Genomic DNA, 23,029 nt, shown 5'->3' on the forward strand with positions numbered 1-23,029 from the left:
TGTGCTTGTTTCTGAATGTTCCCTGTGGAATCTTTTTTATAAGCTTGCACCAGGGGTCAGCTGATAAATGCCAACAGTACAAAAGGACTTACGTTGACAGTCATGAACTGTGGATGACCTAGTGCACCCTGCTGTCAGTGAAGTGACTTAATATGTCACTATTGTTCAGAGAGCAGGGAACACAGCAGCCAACCTACACACATGCAGCTCCCAAATGTAACAATATGATCATGACTAGATAATCTGATTTAGTGACAAGGTATGAGATATTGGCCACAAAACCAGGAAGAACATCCTGTGCTTTGGGTATTGTTATGGGATCTTTAATGAGAGTGCTTTGATTAATATCTCACCTGCAAGATAGCACTTCTAACAAGCAGCAGTCCCTTAGTGCTACACAGGAACATAGCCAGGGTTGCATTAGTTTCTGAAATGCAGCTTAAAGCCGAGTCCTTCTGACTCAGGTGAAATTGCTACCACTGTTTTGTGTGCATATATCTTCACTTATAATAGGTTTATATCTTGGAGATGCATCATTTAGCCGGATTTCAGTTTCAGCATTTATCCTGTGTCCCAGGAATTTAAACTGCATTTACCTTTGCTGTTGCCATGTTGCTTATTCTTTTATCCATCTTGCCTCACAAAAGCCTCGATGTAAAATATGTTTCATCATCTGTGAAATACACTGTATTTACTTATACAATTTTTTGGTCAGTTTCACTTTAAGGGCAATAGCTGTTGCTGGCTGTCAAGACACTGCATTACATTAAGTTTGTCCTGAAACCCACTGGCTTGACAATTAAATCTATCTTTACCAGGCAAACCCAAAGCTCGTGAGGCAAGCTAAAGTCCCTTCCGAATCCCTGGACCTGAATCTCAGATTCATGGATCTAAAAGTCAAAGAAAACTGACTTAAAAACGAGGAATACTGGCAAGGCTCAGCAGATCGGGCAGCGTTTGTGGGGAGCTTCCCATGGGCAGAACTGAGGAAGAGATGAAACAAGTTGGTGTGAAGTTGCAGAGTACAGGGGAGACGTGTGGGAGGTGTGAGCTCCGTGTCCCCCGGGACGGGTTGGGGTGGGGGGTTGGGGACCGGGACGAGGGGTGGGGGTGGGGGGGGTGGTGGGTGTGGGGACCGGGACGGGGTGGGGGTTGGCGTTGGGGGTGGGGGGTGTGGGGACCGGGACGGGTGGGGGGGTGGGTGTGGGGACCGTCACGGGGTTTGGGGTGGGGGTTAGGTGTGGGGGGGGTTGGGGTGGGTAGGGGTTGGGTGGGGAGTGGTGGGTGTGGGGACAGGGGTGGGGGTTAGGTGTGGGGACAGGGGTGGGGGTTAGGTATGGGGGGTGTGGGGGGGTTGGGGTGGGTAGGGGTTGGGTGTGGGGTGGTGGGGGTTGGGTGGGTGGGGAGTGGTGGGTGTGGGGGGGTTGGGTGTGGGGTGGGTGGGGAGTGGTGGGTGTGGGGGGGGTTTGGGTGTGGGGGGTGGGGTGGGTGGGGAGTGGTGGGTGGGGGGGGTTGGGTGTGGGGGGGTGGGGGGGGGGTTAGGTATGGGGGGTGTGGGGGGGTTGGGGTGGGTGTGGGGACAGGGACGGGTTGGGGGTGGGTGTGGGTGGGTGTTGGGTTGGGGTGGGTAGGGGTGGGGGGGGGTTGGGGTGTGGGGGGGTTGGGGGGTGGGGGTGGGTAGGGGTTGGGTGTGGGGGGTGTTGGGGTGGGGGGGTTGGGGTGGGTGGGTGTTGGGGTGTGGGTGGGGGTTGGGGTGGGTAGGGGTTGGGTGTGGGGTTGGGGTGGGTTGGGGTGTGGGGGGGTGTTGGGGGGTGGGGTGGGTAGGGGTTGGGTGTGGGGGGGTTGGGTGTGGGGGGGTTGGGTGTGGGGGGGTGTTGGGGTGGGGGGGGTTGGGGTGGGTGGGTGTTGGGGTGGGTAGGGGTTTGGGTGTGGGGTTGGGGTGGGTAGGGGTTGGGGTGTGGGGGGGTTGGGTGTGGGGTTGGGGTGGGTAGGGGTTGGGTGTGGGGGGGTGGGGGGGTTGGGGTGGGTAGGGGTTGGGGTGTGGGGGGGGGTGGGGGGTTGGGTGTGGGGTTGGGGTGGGTAGGGGTTGGGTGTGGGGGGGGGTGGGTAGGGGTTGGGTGTGGGGGGGGTGGGGGGGTTGGGTGTGGGGTTGGGGTGGGTAGGGGTTGGGTGTGGGGGGGGTGGGGGGTTGGGTGTGGGGTTGGGGTGGGTAGGGGTTGGGTGGGGGGGGGGGGGGGGTGGGGGGGTTGGGTGTGGGGTTGGGGTGGGTAGGGGTTGGGTGTGGGGGGGTTGGGGTGGGTAGGGGTTGGGTTGTGGGGGGGGTGGGGGGGGTTGGGTGGGGGGTTGGGGTGGGTAGGGGTTGGGTGTGGGGGGGGTGGGGGGGTTGGGTGTGGGGTTGGGGTGGGTAGGGGTTGGGTGTGGGGGGGGGTGGGGGGGTTGGGTGTGGGGGTTGGGGTGGGTAGGGGTTGGGTGTGGGGGGGGTGGGGGGGTTGGGTGTGGGGTTGGGGTGGGTAGGGGTTGGGTTGTGGGGGGGGGTTGGGTGTGGGGTTGGGGTGGGTAGGGTTGGGTGTGGGGTTGGGTGGGTGTTGGGGGTGGGGGTTGGGTGTGGGGGGGTGTGGGGGTTGGGTGGGGGTTGGGTGTGGGGGGGGGGGGGGGGTGGGGGGGGGGGGGGGTGGGGGTGGGGGGGTGGGGGGGGGTGGGGGTTGGTGTGGGGGGGGGGTGTGGGGGTGGGGGGGGTTGGGGGTGGGGGTGTGGGGGTGGGTTGGGGTTGGGGGTGGGGGGGTGTGGGGGTGGGGGGGGGTGGGGTGGGGGGGGGGGGGGGGGGACCGGGGACCCACTTTCCCAAACTTGCAGCGAGTTGGGGAGGAAACTTTCGGCGCATGCGCCAAAAAATCCGTCGCGCCGGAAGTGATGCATTATAGAGGCGACGTTGTGGCCAAGGAGCGGGTGTTTGGTGTGTGAGGGGCCCAGGTGGGGTCCGCGGGGGGACCCGGGGGTCCGCGGGGGCACCGGGGGGGGGGGTGGAACCCGGGACGTGGGGGGGGGGGGTGGAACCCGGGACGTGGGGGGGGGGGGGTCCCGCTGGGGCGCCTCCTCCGGGGCCCCGGTCAGAGAGGCGCGGCCCGCCGATGTTCCCCGGGGTCACCCGCTCATCACGGCCGCGGCTGGGCGGGGGAGCGTGGGGACCCGGCAACCGCCCGAGGGGAGCGCCCGAGGGAGCGCCGCAGGGTCCGAGCGGCCTCTGTGTTAACAGTGACCGCACCTCCGTGGTTAATGGATCACCGGTCCTTGCGGTAGTTCCTCAGACGATGGTGACGGCTCCTCCAGTTGTGGACGTCCGGGTGGCAGCCTCCTCTCCCCCCCCTCTCGCCCCCTCCCCCTCCCCTCCCCCCCTCCCCCCCTCCCCCCTCCCCTCCCCCCCCTCCCCCTCCCCCCCCCCCTCCCCTCCCCCCCCCTCCCCTCCCCTCCCCTCCCCTCCCCTCCCCCGCCTCCCCCTCCCCTCCCCCTCCCCTCCCCCCTCCCCTCCCCCCCTCCCCCTCCCCTCCCCTCCCCACCCCTCCCCTCCCCATCCCCTCCCCCCCTCCCCTCCCCTCCCCCCCTCCCCTCCACCCCTCCCCTCCCCCCCTCCCCTCCCCTCCCCTCCTACCCCTCCCCCCCCCCTCCCCTCCCCTCCCCCTCCCCCTCCCCCCTCCCCTCCCCTCCCCCCTCCCCTCCCCTCCCCCCTCCCCTCCCCCTCCCCCCTCCCCCCTCCCCCCCCTCCCCCCTCCCCCTCCCCCTCCACTCTTCCCCCTCCCCCCCCCTCCCCCCCTCCCCCTCCACTCTTCCCCCTCCCCCCTCCTCCACTCTCTTCCCCCCTCCACTCTTCCCCCTCCACCCCTCCACTCTTCCCCCCTCCACTCTTCCCCCTCCCCCCCTCCACTCTTCCCCCTACTCTCCACTCTTCCCCCTACCTCCACTCTTCCCCCTACCTCCACTCTGCCCCCTACCTCCACTCTCCCCCCTGCCTCCCCGCTTCTCCCTCTGCCCTCTCTCCCTCTCCCTCCCCACTGACAATACCTGTCCCCACCAGCACCAAAACAGACTGGACTCCTGACACATCAGATCGCATGGCACCCGAGGAGAACTAGAACTGGATACAACATTGGCTGGATGGTAGGAAACAGAGGGTGATGGTGTGAAGGATGTTTCTCAGACTGGAGGTCCGTGACTAGTGGTGTGCCCCAGTGCTGGTATTTGTCATCCTATATTAACGATTTGGATGAGAACATAGGAGTAGTTAGTAAGTTTGCTGATGACACTAAAATAGGTGGTGTCGTAGACAGTGAAGAGGAGTATCACAGATTGCAGCAGGATCTTGATTAGCTGGGTAGGTGGGCTGAGGAATGGCAAACGGAGTTTAATTCAGATAAGTGCGAAATGTTAACATTTTGGAAGGACGAATCAAGGTAGGACTTTTACATTGAATGGAAGGACCCTGGGTACTGTTGTAGAACAGAGGGACCTTTGTAGGTGTATAGTTCCCTTAAAGTGGAGACAAGGGGTTGTGAAGAAGGCTTTTGGCACGCTGACCTTCAGTCAGGGCATTGAACACAGAAGTTGGGAGGTTATGTTGCGATTGTACAAGACATTGGTGAGGTCACACTTGGAGTATTACGTTCAGTTTTGGTCACCCTGTTATAGGAAGGATGTGATTAAATGGAAAGAGCACAAAAAAAGATTTACAAGGATGTTGCCGTGACTTGAGGGACTGAGTTATAGGGAGAGGTTAGATGGTTGGCCTTACTCTTTGGAACGTTGGAGACTGAGGGGTGATCTCATAGACATTATAAAATGAAGGGTGTGGATAGGGTTCTCTGGGGTTGGGGGAATCAAAAACTAGAGAACATAGTTTTGAGGTGAAAGGTTTAATAAGAACTTGAGGGACAACTATTTTATACAGTGGGTGGTAGACATACGGAACCAGCTGCCAGAGGAAGTCGTTGAGGCAGGTACATTAAATACATTAATGAAATGTGTGGGCAGGTATGTGGATGACAAGAGTTTAGAGGGATTTGGGTCAAGTGCTGGGAAATAGGATTAGTTTGAATTGGTCAGCATGGTCTTTCTCTGTGCTGTACAACTTGATGACCTGAAATATCAACAATTCGTTTCCTCCCGCAGATGCTGCTTGCCTGCTGAGTTCCTCCAACAGGCTGTGTGTAGCACCTAAACAGAGCTTAGTAAAGTTCAAATAAGACACTTATAAAAGCAAGTAGATTTTATTCATTATTTCTAATTGGAGTAGAGCCTTTGGCGTGATAATGGAGCAGCAAATACAGATTGTTTCAAAGTGGGCCATGATAAAAATCTTAGGAGACATCTTTTGGTTAAAATGCAGCACTTGTACTTTTGAAGTGCCATCACTTTGTGACATTACAAAGATGTTGGAAGTTTGATATTCACGGCAAGTTAACAACTCGTGCTATTGGGTGAAAATATGTTTTTGTTAAAACTGAACTAATTGTGAATATGACAGGGCCCTTCATTAGGTTGAAATAATGCATAATTTGCACTTTTTCCCTTCTCTCCTCTACCCCATGAAGAATTGGGGTTTGATCTTCAAAGTCTGGATTGAATTAGAGAAAAAGTTATCTCTAGTCATGTCATAGAGTAGTACAGCATGGAAACAGGCCCTTTGGCCCAACTCATCCATGCTGACCGAGTCGTCAATTTGAGCTAGTCCCACTTGCCTGTGTTTGGCCCATATCCCTCTGAATCTTCACTGTCCATGTCTAAATGTCTTTTAAACATTGTAATTGTACCCACCTCCACCACTTCCTCTGGCAGCTCGTTCCATATATGCTCTGGGGAAAAGAATTGCCCTTGGGTCCCTTTTAAATCTTTCCCCTCTATCCTTAAACCTGTGTTCTCTAGTCTTGGACTCCCCTAACCTGGGAAAAAGACTTTGGCTATTCACCTCATGTATGCTGCTTGTGATTTTGTTACCACTCAGCCGCCTACGCTTCAGGGACCAAAGTCCTAGCCAATCCATCCTCTCTAACCCATGCCCTCCAGTCCCTGTAACATCCTTGTAAATCCTTTCTGCACCCTCTCCAGTTGAAAGACATCCTTCCTATAGTGGGGTGACCAGAACTGCATGCCGTACTCCAAATGTGGCCTTACCAACATCTTGTATGGCTGTACAATTGAAGTAAGGTAACTAACAGAAACATCTCATCAGTTTCATTTTGAATTCTACTGTAGGGTCTAATATTTCATATTCTGGTGACCTGACCTTCACCTGACATGACTAAATGTGTCTGTCAGGTTCAAGTCTGGGCAGCTTTGGAAATAACTCTAAATTTTCAGACAGGCTGGCTCTTTGTAAATAATTGTGCTAGAATTAGGGATTTCTTTTATTTTAAAAAAGTCATTTATGTATGTATAAATTTACTACGTATTGCATGCTAGCAGGGACCACAGAGGTGCCCTGTGATGCAAGAATGAATGGCCCATGTGCTGTGTGTCCAGCTATTCTAGATCTGATAGCTGGGTATCAGAAAACAAGTTCCCAGGTTAGGGCAGGGTTAGGATTGGCTATGACATATGGCTAGTTTCTGCTGCAGAGGTGTGAATCTATGGCAATGGAGCCTGGGATGTTGATGTTAAAAGTATCAAGAGACAGCTGCACCCCACAGAATTATATATTCATTTATTTGCACTTGGGCACTGCCACTGCTTCTGCCTCCTCCACTCCCCATTGTAATCAGATAACTTCACCACACGTGAACCTGCAAGGTTATTTGATGGCAGTGGATATAAACAGCTTCAGACCTGCTTTCCTCTTATCTGAGATTTCCAGGAAGAGTCGAGTGGTGATCTCACTTTATTTTTTCTTCCTTTCTTGGCAAAGGTGGGCAAACCTTGGAAGCCAAATCATTGCTTAACCAGTCCCTTTACAATTCTTCAGAAGCTGAGATTCATTCATACATTGATAGTCTGTGACTGATGTATCGCTGTAATCTTTGTTTGCAAAGAGAAGTGCTTTGCTCTAGAAGGCTGTGCGTTTATTTCAGAGAACTAGAACTACTGCAGTTGCCAGTGTGTACCATAAGACTTAAATATGATTTGTGTAATTTTACTTGCTAATAACATACCCAGTCCATTTTTTGGAAACAAAAGTCTGTTTGCAAAAGACAAATACTAAGCTGATCTCTGTTCTAGCATTATGTATCGTACTTTACATGATAAAGTGCAGCTCGTATCCTTTTGAGGTAGTCATGTAGACGTAAAGATAGCTCTGTTCTGTTTTCCTTTAATAAAACTTGCTTCTGATGTGGAAATGATACTGTTCCTGCACATTGCGTATAATGAAGTTTAAAGTATAAACAACATTTGTTAATCATGGTTGAGGAAATAAGGAATCTTCCCTTGATTTCAGAATTGGAATAGTCTTTAAATACGTTGGCAATTCTTGATAAAAATTAATTCCAATATCTGAAAATAAAATCACTTTGTTTCCACTAGTCAAACTTGGCTTTTGTTTATCATTTTCGAGGCTTTGTTGTATCTCAATGGAGCCATGAGTATTGTATTAATTAACTAGAAATGTTTAAATTTACATAATGCAGTTTAGCTGTGGGAACTCTATTGATATTTCTCCATGGTGCATTGAAGTAAAATTCAACGCAGTTGCCCTAGCGTACGATGTAAACAGAATGGATTGACATCACCGTCAAAGACAGCAATGCTATAACCCTTGTATTTTTTTCTTTCAGTGTGCTGTACAAAAACTTTCCCAGTTCTCTTGGAGCAGGAGTTCATTTGTAAGTCTCAATACTCCCCATAACAAAATTGTAGCAACATCTATTTCTTCAGCATGGTTTCAGTGGTAAAGTTGCACGTGTTTATTGCATTGAATTAAAATTTGGTGTTTGGATCTGAATCTGGATCTTCTCTGCTAGAAACCCTTAACGTGCAGTTTTCCTTTAAGTTGTCTGTGATGGTGTTGTTGGAAGTACAGTGGAGTCCAAGCCTTTCTCAACACACTCTTTTGTGTCCATTCACAAGTTGGGATTTCAGTTAACTTTAGGTCTAAAAATGGTGCCTTTTTGTTGTCAACTCCTGCCAGCTCTTTAGTTTTTACACAAATGTTCACATAGGCTTTATTGTTTTTTGTCAATACAGGTTAACTGCATACCAAGGAACAAGGAAAGACAGACTTGAATGGGAGATTTGTTCAGACCAAGTATTAATTCTGGTCATTATTGTTATATTGTTTTGAGGCGGCAAGGCTGGTCAGCAAATAAGATTTATAAAACCAAACAGAAGCATCACACATTGTAAAAAGAGTCCAATTAATTCCAATATATGATTGTATTTTGTTAAATTTCCAATATGCATGTACATTTGTAAGTTTGCAGTAATTTTGCTGTGCTGTTTTCTAGCATATCTAGTCAAGTGTTTACAGTTCCTTCTAGATGGTGGAACAACTTTACTCACCACAACAGTACCAGTTACTGCAAAAAGGAATTCATGATTTCTATTGATTTTGCAAGGTATATTGCAGTTATATCCTTCATCTGTGAACCTGGTAGATCTGATCATGAGGGGCATCCCAAATTTATAATGTAATTTCTTTTTTGCAGTTTCTATAAGTTTAATAATTTCTCAAAGGGAAACAATACCCATTTTTATTGTCACTTCTTTAAGATGGCAAATTTAAAGTGACAATAAAAGGACTCCACTGTACTGCAGAAATAGTTACATCTCCGTGCTATCTAAGGTCTGTCCTGGAGCTCTGGATTAGCCAAAGGTGCATGTTCAAAATATGTATAGAAGCATTTTGATAAATTATACATTGATATCATTTTTTGCTTTTACATCTACAGTGTGACTTGATTATTGCAGTTGTACAACATTGTATCTAAATGGCTTGATTTTGTTTGCCTAAGTTCAAATGATGTCGTTTTTAAATGATTTCGTATTTAAAATTATCTTGAGTTGTTATCCGAGGAAATAAAAGGTAGTTATCAACAATAAGGAAAGAGCCTAGAACTACACCGGAATTTTGTTTTAATTTGTTTTGAACTCCTGGACCCAAACACAGTTTAATTGTATAGATGAATGAAGTAGAAATATGTCAGAAATTGAAGGTGAAACATTGCTGCGAAGATGAATGGTATAGGTTACAAAGGGATTTCTTGAATATTCAGCTAAATAATGTTGAGCAACAGGTCTTTAGTATCATTTTCAAATCGGCCCCATGCTCTGGCAGTGTGGAATAACTACTACTTCTATAGTGTATGTTCTTCTTGAAAATTACTTTTGCAAATACCTTCTGTAGTGTAGGTTGAAGTAAGATTTTGAAGAGTTTGAGAATTTCAGGGTGTACTTCACTTGCAGATCAGGGGAAGGAAAGTATCTGCACTGCATTTTAACAAGTGGAAGTGACCTGCATCTTTATTTTTTTTTGAAGTCCAACATGAGAACGTTGAGACAAAGCCATTTAAGTCTCTTCTAAACTAATGACTAGCCTGTAACTGATTGTGTTTTAGCTCAGTGTGGTCTGTACCAATGGGAGATGAAAAGGATAACTGGAAAGTAAAAACTCTTGAAGAAATTTTGCAGGAAAAGAAACGGCGAAAAGAACAGGAGGAAAAAGTTGATGTGAAACGTTTAAAAAATGTAAGTAGTAAATCCTGTCAACTTTTAGATCCTCGATGGGTGTGGTTTTGTTGTATTGCTTGGTTTAATAACTCAATTTTTAATTCCAGTTTTCAACCAAAGCTGGTAGTACTGTACTCTAGTCACAGAACCTATTCCTGTTCGTGTGTGACCTCTGCGGGCTGTCTGCCGATGATATTGGTCTGAATTATGATTTAGCCTTTTGCTTTCTCGTATAAGAGGCTGTTGGGAAATTGTGTCAACTCCGACTGTGAAAGTATTTTATCAGACTGTAGTTAATAGATCTGTGGATGTTTAGTTGTCCTCTCCAGGTTGACATGCTTGAACTTAGAAGCTCAGTGTGTGGAGACTCATGGGTCAGACTGGCAATCCATCATTCTGGTGCAGCGTGTGGGATTGTTCCTGGGAGTGCCTTGAAGTAAGAGACTGCTCAGGATAAAAAGTCAGTGACTATCACTGAGTTACTGAAATAAAGAAGAAACCCTGTTGCTGCATCTTTATCTCTCTCCATCCTACAGTCCTTGTAAATGCAAAAGTCTATGAAAGTGCTGTCAGTAGAACAATATTAAACCGAAACACAAGAGATTCTGCAGATGCTGGAATCTGGAGCAACACGCGCACACAGTGCTGGAGGAACTCAGCAGGTCCCCGGCTTCGACCTTGGCCCTGGCCACCTGCAGGCCGGGACCTGTAGGTCCCGCCGCTAGGTCCTTCTGCTCCTCTGCTTCCACCCCTACTCCCCACCTACCCCTGGTCTCTCATCCTTCCTTCCCCTGCCCCTCATCCCCCCTCCACTTCCTCCCACCCCACCTTCCATCCCTCCAACTCTCCTCTGACCCCAGCTCCAACCCCTGTCATATCTTCACCATCCCCTCTGCCCTTCCCCTCTCTGAGGTGGAACGTTCTGTCCCTAGCAGGAGCCTTTCCTTTGTCTCCCTGCACCCGCACCTCAATGAGTCCCGTGCCCGCCATGACGCCGAGCTCTTCTTCCGCCGTCTCCGGGCCTACTTCTTTGGCAAGAATTCCCCAACACTACCTCTTGGACACCTCGTCCTGGCCTTCTGCCCACTCTGGATCTCTTCATCTCTAACTGCCGACAGGACATTAACCATCTCAAGTTCACCACTCCCCTCACCTATTCCAACCTCACCCCCTCTAAACACAGTGCCCTCCACTCCCTCCGCACCAATCCTAATCTCACTATCAAACCCGCAGACAAGGTCGGTGCTGTTGTAGTCTGGCGGACTGACCTTTACATTGCCGAGGCCAGATGTCAACTCTCGGACACCTCCTCTTACTCATTCCTCAACCTATACCCCACCAAGGAGCATCAGGCCATTGTCTCCTGTACTATCACCGACCTCATCACCTCTGGAGACCTCCCCTCTACAACCTCCAACCTCATAGTTCCCCTACCCCACACTGCCCGTTTCCACCTCCTACCCAAGATCCACAAACCTAACTGCCCCAGTAGGCCCATTGTTTCTGCCTGCTCCTGCCCACTCTCTCGTGTCCTTATACCTTGACTCCATTTTGTCCCCCTTGATCCAGTCCCTTCCCACCTACGTCCATGACACTTCACATGCCCTCCATCACTTCAACACCTTCCTGTTCCTTGGCTCTGACCACCTCATTTTCACCATGGACGTTGAGTCCCTGTACACTTCTATCCCCCATCAGGAGGGCCTTAAGGCTCTCTGCTTTCTTGACAACAGACCCAACCAGTTCCCCTCCTCCTGGCAGAACCCTCAACAACTTTTGGCTCCTCCCACTTTCTCCAAACTAAAGGTGTAGCCATGGGCACTCGCATGGGCCCCAGCTATGCCGGCCTTTTCATCGGCTACGTGGAACAGTCTATGTGCCAAGCCTACACCGGTAACGCCCCCCAACTCTTTCTCCGCTGCATTGGGGCTGCGTCCCGCACCCGTGCTGAGCTCGTCAATTTCATCAACTTTGCCTCCAACTTCCACCCTGCCCTCAGATTCACTTGGTCCATCTCTAACACCTCTCTCCCCTTTCTGGATCTCTGTCTCCATCTGCAGAGACAGATTAACCACAGGCACCTTCCACTGACTCCCACAGTTACCTTGACTACACCTCTTCCCACCCTGTCACTTGCAAAGATGCCATCCCCTTCTCCCAGTTCCTCCACCTCCGCTGCATCTGTTTCCATGATGAGGCTTTCCGTTCTATGACACCAGAGATGTCCTCTTTTTATCAGTAACGGGGGTTTCCCTTCCATCACCATCAATGCTGCCCTTACCCATATCCCCTACCTCTCCCCCCTCTCCCCCCCCCCCCCCCCCCCCACCCCCCCCCCCCCCCCCCCCCCAGTATTTGTGGAATACAGGTGACCACAAAAGTAGTCTGGAGATAAAAGAAACTGCAGATACTGGAACGTGCAGCGACAGTCCATCTGCTGGTGGAACTCAGTAGGTCGCAGCATCTGTATGTGGGGTGGGGGACAGAATCATTGATGGTTCAGATCAAAACCCTGCATCAGGGCCACATTTTAATATCAACATCTAACTCCTGTCTTTACTCAATCCTCTAAACTATGGAAGTCTATTGCAGCAGTCCCCTCTGGAATCCTGCTCCCCCCTCTAGGTTTCACTCTTTTTGCTTCTGCCTCTGGGTTCTGCTCCCATCACATCCGTCTCTGGGGCCCCCAGTCCCCTGCCCCATCTCAGCCGTTGTCCCTCTCATGGGGCCCTTCCCCCACCTCAGTCCCTGCTGCCCGGGGCCCTTCCCTCTACACTCAGGGCTCACGTCTGTGGGGCGAATGTGGAGTTTTACAATCTGCTTGTTCTGCATTTTACCAACATTTTCTGTATGGATGCTCAATGACTGGATTTCTGCAGCCCTCTGGTTAGAGAATTATGAATAATAACTGACCCCTTTTCCCGAATTCTGGATCGTCCTAACTGAAACAGCTTGTTCGAATCTACCTTGTCAATCTCTCTGGATATTCTACGTTTCACCAAGCTCATCTCTTGCTCTTCTAAGGTCTGGTCACGGAGCATGGAAACAGGCTGTTCAGCTCCCCAAGTCCAGGCTGATCAGCAAACACACATCTTTACACTAATCTTGCACTAATCATATTTTTATTCCCCAGATTCTACTACTCACCCACACACTTAAGGGCGATATACAGTGGCCAATTAACCTACCAACCTGCACATCTTTAGGATGTGGGAGGAAGTTGAAGAAAACCCACGTGGTCACAGGAGAAACATGCAAACTCCACACAGACAGCACTGGAGGTCAGGACTGAACCCAGGTCACCTGAGCTGTGAAGCAGCAGCTCTACCCACTGCGCCAGTGGGCCACTCTGTGCCAGTGTGCCACCCGTTTCCAACTCGGATTTAGTTCAGTCCTTTTTCTGGACCTAATTAGAAGATGTGTTGGTAAATGGAACAAGAGTATAGTTGGCCGTACCTATAAATGCTTCACTGCCCATTTGTAGTTCTCTTCCTTTATAGCCATAGTTACTTGTTTAGTAAATGTTGGGTTCCCAACAAGGGTATTTGTTTACAGACTGCTCTGCATTACGACTAATTAAAGTGCCACCAAAGTTGAGCTGTGACATCAATGACGTGACCTTGTCAGTCTTGAAGGTCTGGTATTCCACTTGTGTCGAAAACTCAGTGCTTTGAAAAGCAAATCTGTATCTGGGAGCCAAACTTAGGAAAAAGAGGAGCGAGACATAAAAATTCTTAAATTACAGTTTTTGGGAAAGCATAATTAGAAAAACAATGTTAGAGTTCTGAGAGGTAATAAAACAATTTTAATAATAATTCTACAACATTAACATTTATTTTAAATTTGTATGGCAGAGAATTGAAATTATTTGAAACATTGCCACCCTAGTCCAGGTTTGCTCAGTTTCCTGGATCTCGGTGGAACTTGCCTTCAAACTGTGACTTGCTCATTCGTGTCAAAAAATCTTAACTCATTACTGTATCTTAACGATATTTTGCAGCTCAGCCAGTCTAAGAGTAGACTACTGCTTCCATGTCTTTTCTAACTCCTTTCTTAGACAATGGCACAGGATACAATAACAGTGTCTGGTGGTGGATTTTTCTTGATAGCTTCGAAGACATCCCATCCACTAGTTTCGTTTTGCTTTTATCAATGTTGTTGTGATTAACGGTTCTCTAAACTTTCCTTTTATGTTCCACATATATTCTCATTCACTAGGATACCTAGCTGGTTTTTCCACTAACCCAGAGAAGTATAAGAAATTGCTGCCAGTTACCTTGTTTACCATTGGACCAGAAACCTTTTTATTTAAGGAGATAACATATTGCATGTCAAGATACCGCAACGATGTTTTAATGCTGCTCTGAATTTGGAGTTTTAATCAACCCTGTAAACTGTGGGATTATTTTATAGTTTACTTGGTGAAAGCACTCCACAAATATAGATGCTTGTGACCCTTGAAGTTAATTGTAAAACTGTAATTGCCATAATGTAAGATATGCAATGTTTTGATAACGATGAATGGTTGTTCTTAAACTGCGAAAAATATCTTGGTTTCAATAAGACAATTGTTAAAGTATTTTGTACGTACCACAGTGGAGTCCTTTTACTGCTCCTTCAATTTGTCAGCCCAGCTTAACAAAAGTACAAGGAGTAACCACAGTGGTGGTTTGTTTCCAACATGATGTAGCTAATGTGATAACTGTTTATAGTTTGCAGTGTTGGTGGAGGGAAATTAATCCTTTTTTCAGCAACTGCTTTTTTTTTAATGAAGGGTTTAATTTCAATTTGAAAACCACTCTTAACACTTTGAGCTGCAGAATGTTGACCAGCAAGTGAGCTGCAGCTTTGCATTGTCATTTATGAAATCTTTCAAACCCCTGGTATCGTGTATCAAGTTGTATGACTGCTTTATGCTATTACTTTTTATTTAGTATTCTTTCTAAGCCTTGCATTCTCAAAACTATAGTTACTTATAATGATGAGAACCAGAAATGAGTATACACAGTGGGAAAATGATCAATAGGAAAATGCAATGAAAAATGTCATAAAAACATATGATTTGGCACGAGAAAAGTGTCGGAGATAAGTTATGAAATGTAAACTATTACTGAGCAGTGGACCACTTCAGAATTACCATCCTGTTTTTGTACATCTCAGTTGGATGACAGGGATTCTAAGCGAGACTCGCTGGAGGAAGGAGAGCTTCAGGAACATAAGATGGAGATAACCATACGCAATTCACCGCACAGACGAGAAGGATCGATAGACGATCGGTGTGTTTCTCATTTAACAACTATTTCTTTGTGGTCCCAATGTAAATGCCTGTATTAAAAGAAAAATTAAGTTTAAATAATTTCTTTTACAGATCGATGAAAGAAGTGATTGGATTTCATGTAGACCCTTCACTAGTTTGTTACTCTTCTAATCCATTCTTTAACATTTTGTGGTTGTTTACGATTTTGCAAAATGTATTTATAATCTTGTTTTGAAACTTAAAGCAGAGAAACAGAGGATATTTAATTGACATCTTTGATCACCAGCTTTCCAGCAATTTGTTTGGGAAACAGGGTTGAGTTTGCAATTTGTTTGGGAAATGATGTAGACATGTTTCAGGTTTCCTCAACTGTCACACTAAGTCCTGATACACTGGAGACCTCTTCTCCATCCTCACCAGTTAGGAAAATATTTTGTAATTCTACTGCAATTGATATATTTGAAATAACTTCATTTTTACATGTCGTGCTGACAATGCACAATACACATAGAAGCCATGATCCTATTGAATGGTGGAGCAGGTTTGACGGGGCCACTCCTGCTCCTATTTTTTATGTTCTTAAAACAAATTTCTGCCTTTTGCAGTATGAATTCCCCATGTAACCGCTGCTGCAGTCCGAGAATAAGTAATTGTCTTTCACGGTTTCATGGCGACTGGTTGAGCCATTACACCTGTTTGTAATTCACCGCACGTTCTTTCACGAGTGGACAATTAGAGCGATCTGTGCAGCGTTACACACATTTAATCCTCCATGGATTGCCTTCCTTTTCACTTGACAAGCTACAAAAACTACAAATTTCAAACAGTTACACGGCATGCGAGACTAATGTCCAGAATGGGCAGGTTGTTGTATGAGGAAAAGGTGGAGAGACCAGGCCTGTATCTCCTGAGTGTAGAAGGGTGAGACGTGTAGGATCGCGAGGGGTGGATGTGGTGCAGATGTTTCCTTATGTGGAGAATCAGAACCTAGGGTCACAGTTTAAAAATAAAGGGTTTCCTATTTGAGGCAGAGATTGGGCAACTGTTTGGTCTCAGTTGTGAGTTTTTGGAACTCTTCCTCCCAGGGTGATGGGAGCAGAGTCTTTGAATTTTATGGCAGCTCCAGAGAGATTCTCGATAAGCAAGGGGGTGAAAAGTTACTGGGATAGATGGAAAAGTTACAGTAAGACCGACCTTAACTTTATTAACTGGCGGAGCAGTCTCAAGGGGACAGGTGGGCTGTTCCTGATCCTAATTTGTTTGTATTCTCTCTACTGCTTGCAAATGAGCTGCATAGTTTGAACAACATTGCTAATACATATACTTCTTTAAAAATCATCTAGAGGTGAGGAGGATGATTCTTTGGCAATTAAACCTCCTCAACAAACCTCCAAAAAAGAAAAGTCTCACCACAGAAAAGAGGAAAGGAGAAAGGAAAAGCGAAGGCATCGAAGCAGATCAGCTGAAGGTGAGAGATGGCAGTAGAATGTTTTATTATTAGATTTGCATCATGTGAAATACTCTGCAGTATTTGAAGAATTGGAGATGTCAGTTGTCTTTGAAAATAACATTTATCATCTTGTTCTGAAATGCATTAGAAAGATCTTTAATTATGTTCTGAAGCAGTACAGAAACTGTGTAGGTGATTATGTGGGTATTAATCAAGATGGAACAGGGAAGTTATTAATTTGATAAAGGCTTTGATATTATTGCTGATTAGGTTTAGGAAAATGCAAATATGAATTTATACTGAGCTTATGATTTTGTTTTGCTACCAACTAGAAAACTAAACATTGGCATCTCAAAAGCAGTTGTGTAAAAGGGGCATGTAGGTCAGGACCTGACATGCAAGCCTGACGCACTAGGGGAAGTATGAGGGTATTAGAGGGGACCTGACCTGCATCATAGGTAAGCCTGACACACTAGAGGAAGAGTGAGGGTATTAGATGCAAGTACAAAGGGGTAATATGAATAGTAAATGTTAAGCTGAATAATCAAATCAGCAATAGGGAATGTTTAAGGTAGAAAAGTGGGCAAATGTAAAAGTCCTTGAATCAATGGATAAATAAAGTACACCTGAAAGAGAAAAGCAAAGATGAAAATTTGACAGAGGTATAGCACTGTCAAAGATAATTGGAATCTGGAAAATAGAATGCATGTTATATTAAAGGTAATACTTACCTGGCTGGTTTAAAAAAATTCAGTCATTCAGTAGCAAATATTTTGATTCTACAGATCATTGTATGTTCACTTTTAATATTGGAATAAAGGATCAGGCCAAAAATACAGAAGGGTAAGACCTGTGTAACAAGCTTGTCTGATGACTGTCTGGCAGAGGAACTGAACAAAATGGGTTTCTCATGGGCCACTTTTTTTTTTCTAAAGAGAGAGTCCAAAGAAAGAGAACCTTGTGGTCAAAAGTCCTGTGGCTAAATAAAGACATCCTAAACACGTACAAGTCCTGATGAATTAAAAGCTAATTGAGGTTAACTGAAATGTTTGTTCGGTGTTAGAAAGATGGAAAATAGAGGAATGCATAGAAGTGTGTTTGTAGGGATTGTGAAGACGTTTGGATAGAAATTGTTCAGGGATTACAAAATGGCCAAAGTGTTAAATGAATTCTTTACAACAGTCTTCAGAAATGAATCATGGGGAACGAAGACTGTTACGAAGAAACTCAAAGAATTTAATGTCTTCAGGTCACTTAAGGCAGATGAGATGAACTTTAAAATCTTCAAGGAAATGAGCCAAGAAATGGGTAAGGGCTCTCATTGATATATTTAGGTGGCCTATTAATGCACAGGGTAAACGTGGGGATTGTGAATGTTGTCCCAATGTGTATAATTTTAAAGTGAGAAGTGGAAACTGTAGACCAGTCAGTCTATTGTCTATACTGAGTACAGGGTGCTGCGAAAACTATAAGGAATGATCAGCAACACCTTAAAAGTTGCATCTTAAAGAGCCCTATGTTACTGGAATGTTTTTGAGGAGCCATTTCAATTAATATCAAAAATAATGAATAATTTATTTTCTAAATCAGGTGGCCACACAATATTCTAACTGCAGCCTAATCGAACTTTTGTACAGGCTTGGCATAAGTTTGTGACATGCGTACTCTATTTATTAAACATGGGATCCCACGCGCTTGTTGAACGGCTTTATTAATTTGTCTTCCTATAGTAAAGGCGTGTGTATTTGAAATCGTCCCTCAGCTGCTTTTACATCTTCTGAAGATCTACCATTCAATACATCTTTGTCACTCATCTCACTGAGAAGTGTCACATCACATTTCTCTGCATCAAATTTTAACACTTCTTTCCAATTAAATTGTCTATCTCTAAAATTGCTGAAGCTTTGCATTTGGCTGAAATTTGATACTGCTGTACTCAGGCCTCATTCTTTATCAGCAGTTGTCCAAACAATGAACCCACTGTCACATTCTTATTAATATGCCATGCCTAATTTATCAATGCGACTCCCAAAACAACTTGTTTTCTCAATGTGTGACGCCATATTGTTTCCAAAAAATCTGTTAAATTTGTCAGCCATGACACACCTTTAGTAGCCTGTCCTCTCAAACCTCAGCAGACTGGGTGTGGTGTTCATTTGAATCAGAATGATGGTCTCTAGATTGTGATTTTAGGCTGGCTGGTTTATGGTTATGTGGCTTATCCCTTTTTCTTTTCTTTTAAGTATTAGTATTACATTGGAAACTCTTGGTATATCTAATCAGAACCTTATTCTGTAAAGATATTTCAAAGAATGCAGTCAGTGCCTCTGTTGTTTCTTCCTTGACTTTTCTCAATATTTGGGATCTTTTCTATTTTAGACTTCCAGTAATTTATTACACTTAATTTGTGGTTTTCCAGTAATACAACAGCAAAACACTCAGCCGATTAATATTTGGTGTATGCCAATCCTTAATTGTCCAAAATATTTCTTTTTATGTCTCTAATTGGGTCGAGTCTTCCTGCATTGGATTTTCCATAAAATAGGTAAATGTCACGTAATCAAAACCTTTGTGAAAAGATGTGAATAAATATCTGTAACAGCAGGATTTAAAGTTGCGAGGGTAAGCATAATCTCCTTTAATTACGTTCTGTACAGTAGAATTGGTCATGTTCAGACAGTAAGTGGCATCCTCTGTTTCTAGGCTTGATGTGATAATAACCCTTTCTCATTTCTTGTGACGTTCCTCACTTGGCTAAAATGTAAGCTGGCCATTAGTATGTAATCTGGTAACTTTACCCAGTATCGTAACTGAAAGGGTTAAATTAATAGTACAGTTTACAATTGTTTTCTTTTGAGAATAGGTTAGGAGCTGATATAACTACGGAGTTCAAGATGATTTAAGGATTTGGTAAGGTGGGGCAGTCCAATCAGAAGCAGATAACCCCAAAATTAGAGCAACGCCTTTCAAGGTTGCTGTCCAGAAGCAGTTCACACAAGAAATCTTTCGCCCTCCTTCCTCCAACAGGGACAGATGAGGCTAGGTCAATTGAAGACTTCAAAACTAAGATTAATGGAATATTTTTTAGGCAAGGGTATTAGGTTTGTGGGTAGATTGAGGTAAGGTACAGAAATGGATCATCTCTTAATTTAGTAGTAAGAGCGACTTGGTGGACTGAATTCCTTCCTCCTCTCCGAGCGCGAAGCTGAGGTGATCCATTTGTTACTACCGGAACTTTCAGGCCTTTGGGTCTGATTAGCTCGTTCTTGCATCTGTCACACGATTACTTGATGGAGTATCGTATTACCTGGAGCAATGCGGGTGAGTCTGAATGTAAAACAAGTGCTCAAAACAGCTGGGAATACTGGTGAGTACTCTGTCCTTCAAGTATGTGGCACTGCTAGGCAACGTGATCTTTGACACAGAACATTCCGAAACTACATGAATGATTCCATTTAAATGGCTTTTAATTTACAAGTCATCGGTATTAGTCTTAATTAACATTCAAACATGCAAATATTTGTAAACAGGAAAACACATGAGAGGGAAGGAAAAAGATAAGGAAAAAGAGAGGGAACATGACCGAAGGAAACGGCAGCGAGAGGAGCAGGATAAGGCGCGTAGAGAACGGGAAAGGCAGAAACGGAGAGAACTTGCCAGAGAACATTCCAGAAGAGAAAGGTGAAGGAAAAGAACTTTCCTCTGGGCTAGCAGCTGTTAAGCACATCTAATTATTAAAAGATAAATTAAGTACAATATATAGAAAACATGACAATTTTAGTTATTTTCCTTTGAAGTAATAGTATAGAGATTAGATTATTGCTTTTAAGTTTTCTTTTAAAGCTCCACCTGGCTCTTCTGTGCTAAGTGATAAAAGTCCATTTTGTGCAGCTTTGCTCTTTTAACGAGTAACAATTTATACAGAATCTGTTAATGTGGCATTACCAGGCAGAAGTATTTTTAACCAGAAAAGCTTTTTGAAATGATACCAATTGGTTTGGGATGGAAAAACTAGGCTATAAACTTTTGAATGGTAAGGTTTAAACATCATGTGGTCAATATAGATGTGATTTCATTAGAGTATGTAGTTTGTACATGCACTGGTGTACAATACACTTAATACCAAGCAAGCATCTGTAAGTTAAAAGGTACAAGTGGATTTAATGTACATGCCACCTCCACATAGACTGCAGTATCGATGGACATATGAATTGCAAAAAGGCTGAATAAGAAACTTTCTTTTATCCCACTGAAGTTCAAACAGTTTCATACCAAAAGGATGAGAATGTCACCTGTATTTTTCACCATTGGCTAAAGCTTTATTACATACACAACAATTGAAATACTTGTGTGCCTGTGGCCTGGAGTAATCCTGCACCAGCGTGGTACCAGATTACAGTTCACTAGCTTGTCCCTTTTCAAAGGCTGAACTGAAGTGTTTTAACCCAAGGATATTTTCAGTACACAGGAATTGGCTAATTATGGTTGAAATAGATTCATTACAAACTTCCATTCATGCAACACTTTTAGCATAGCAAAGAGGCCCAAGGTGCTTCACAGGGTAAGCTTTAAGGCCGTTAAGAGAGACAGAGGTGTTCAGGGATGGTATAGCACTTCAGAGGAAGTGGCATGTGAGAAGGGAAGTTACATAGATAAGAATGGAATGGGGATGGTAAGGATGGATAAAACGACACTCACATATTGTTTTAACCAGTGTCTTTAGTCTTATTGAGTACTGCAGCCTAAAGAAGTGTGGACTGTCCAAGCTGAATTATTCAATACTTAGAATCTATTTTAACTGTGGGAATACAACAGAAATATAGTATTTTATTTAAATTATATTCAGTAGTCTTTTAGTACTGATGAAGTCCAGAGTTTACACAATGTTAAGATGTTAGTGTCCAACCAAGGATGTGGAAAGCAAGTTCTGTGCCTTTGCTGATGTCATTCTGGCCATTGGGAAATTTGCTCAGGGGCACAGTTGGTCAGCACAAGGCTTTTCCACCCGATTGTCTACAGCCCACAACATGAACTCTGCATTCTTGGAGAATTGCACCTCTGGTTGTGCAGTACTTGATCTGGGAACGCAGGCTACGTATGTATTATACAGACCTAAACTGAGAATTTTTGCATGTACTAGTTGACATCTATTACAATAGTAGACACAAAAATAATTATCAAAAGCTGTGTACTCGAAATGTATTGAAATTCCATCAGGGTTAATGTTCCAAACTCCATATTCAACCAAAACAGCCATGGCCGCAGTGTGCAATGATCCTACAATGCCTTTAAAAGCACACGTCGATTTCTAGGCCAGTATATTCGGCATTCAGTTTGGTGTTGTCCTAAAAACTGTGCTGAGGCTCTGATTGGAAATACTGTGTTTCTGCTCAGCACCAATGGTCTGGTTATGTAAGTTAGTTACAATGTGGAGAATCATTGAATTAAAATGTGTCCTTGTTTAAGGCATACAAAAGTGAGTTTTGCTATGTATTCCAGCTTTAGAATTCAGTTTTTTTTTCAATGTCAAGGGGTTGAATAGACAAATAACATCAGGTCTATTTTAGGAAAGGGTGCACAATGAGCCAAAGTAATCAGAAATTATGTTTTATAAATTAAACTAAAGACAATGAGTGAAGTGTCAGTGTGAGCTTTGTTTTCAGGAAACAGCTGTCTGTTTTTTACCAGTCAAATGTTTTCAACAATTTGCTTATTATATCTCTTAAGTTGTCAAGTGAACAAATTGAAGCTTATAGGCAATTACTTTAACAGAGTTTAGGGAAATGCAAAGAGGTATACTTTTTGCATTTAATAGGTGGGAATAATTTAACTGCTCCCTCACCAGCTGACTTAAAGAAGTTCAAGTTCAGCAAAATGTTCAGTGACCAATCTGCTGTCTGTTACTTGTACTGCTTTCTTCGCCAGTGACAGCAGTGGAAAGTGCACGTTGGGTAGGGTGGACAAAAGATGGTCAGAGTGCTCTCACCTGAATGGAATTTAATTTCTGGTTCCTCCAAATGTCCTTCATAAATTTTCGTCCGTTTCATTCATCCATCAGTACAGAGTCACATGTGCTCTCCACCCCTATCTGCCACCACCTAAGGATTATACTTTCCTCTTATATCAGCTTTAATAGCTTATTTTCAACCTGCTCCCCTCGCAAGATAATCGTTCTCTGCACCCTCCAAATGCTTGTAATTCAGGGGGGAAAACAATCCCTGTGACTAGAACCAGCCACTTGGAGTTGTCAAATTACCAACAAACCACAGTGTGAGGTGGTATTGGCAGGGAGAAAGAAGCTTCATTTTTGATGGGTTTATCAAGTTATTAGTTAAAGAAACTCACTAAAATCATGCAGAGAGTTACAATAAATTTGTTTGCGGGATGGACGATCTAGTAGCTCTGTCTAAAGGTAGTGGAAACAAACTGTACCTCTTGCGCCAGTGCAGACTTTGGTCCTGACATCACATGAAGCTTCCTATCCCATAAAAGTATTGTAAAACTGAGCGTTTGGAATCCAACCTGCAGTAATGATCTTGTAAAGATCACTGGCCAGCCATCCATAGTTTAACACGTATTGAAATATATTTACTGAATTTTACAGACGGGTTATTTAAGTGGGTTTTGTTTTCATTTTAATAGGCATGTGAAATCTTTTATGGATACAAAGAGTG

At 45.0% G+C, this 23,029-nt stretch overlaps 1 protein-coding gene across 16 annotated transcripts in view; it reads left to right on the forward strand.

The window, feature by feature from the left end:
• Window positions 1–2,927: 2,927 nt before the first annotated feature.
• cdk11b (cyclin-dependent kinase 11B) overlaps window positions 2,928–23,029 on the forward strand; it is a 46,479-nt gene continuing 26,377 nt past the window's right edge. For 2 of the 16 annotated variants that reach the window (XM_052039096.1, XM_052039097.1), the window contains exons 1-9: window positions 2,949–2,970; window positions 5,161–5,247; window positions 7,758–7,805; window positions 8,450–8,537; window positions 9,537–9,666; window positions 14,809–14,924; window positions 16,249–16,373; window positions 17,538–17,663; window positions 19,886–20,036. In XM_052039096.1, the coding sequence (XP_051895056.1) occupies window position 5,247; window positions 7,758–7,805; window positions 8,450–8,537; window positions 9,537–9,666; window positions 14,809–14,924; window positions 16,249–16,373; window positions 17,538–17,663; window positions 19,886–20,036 (785 nt within the window). In that variant the 5' untranslated portion in view covers window positions 2,949–2,970; window positions 5,161–5,246. Of the gene's footprint in view, window positions 2,971–4,065; window positions 4,153–5,160; window positions 5,248–6,114; window positions 6,196–7,757; window positions 7,806–8,449; window positions 8,538–9,536; window positions 9,667–14,808; window positions 14,925–16,248; window positions 16,374–17,537; window positions 17,664–19,885; window positions 20,037–23,029 lie in introns of those variants that run through there. The other 14 variants (XM_052039098.1, XM_052039101.1, XM_052039102.1 and 11 more) reach the window with 14 other exon arrangements.

Source organism: Pristis pectinata, chromosome 26 (assembly GCF_009764475.1).
Source record: "Pristis pectinata isolate sPriPec2 chromosome 26, sPriPec2.1.pri, whole genome shotgun sequence".
NCBI lineage: Eukaryota > Metazoa > Chordata > Chondrichthyes > Rhinopristiformes > Pristidae > Pristis > Pristis pectinata.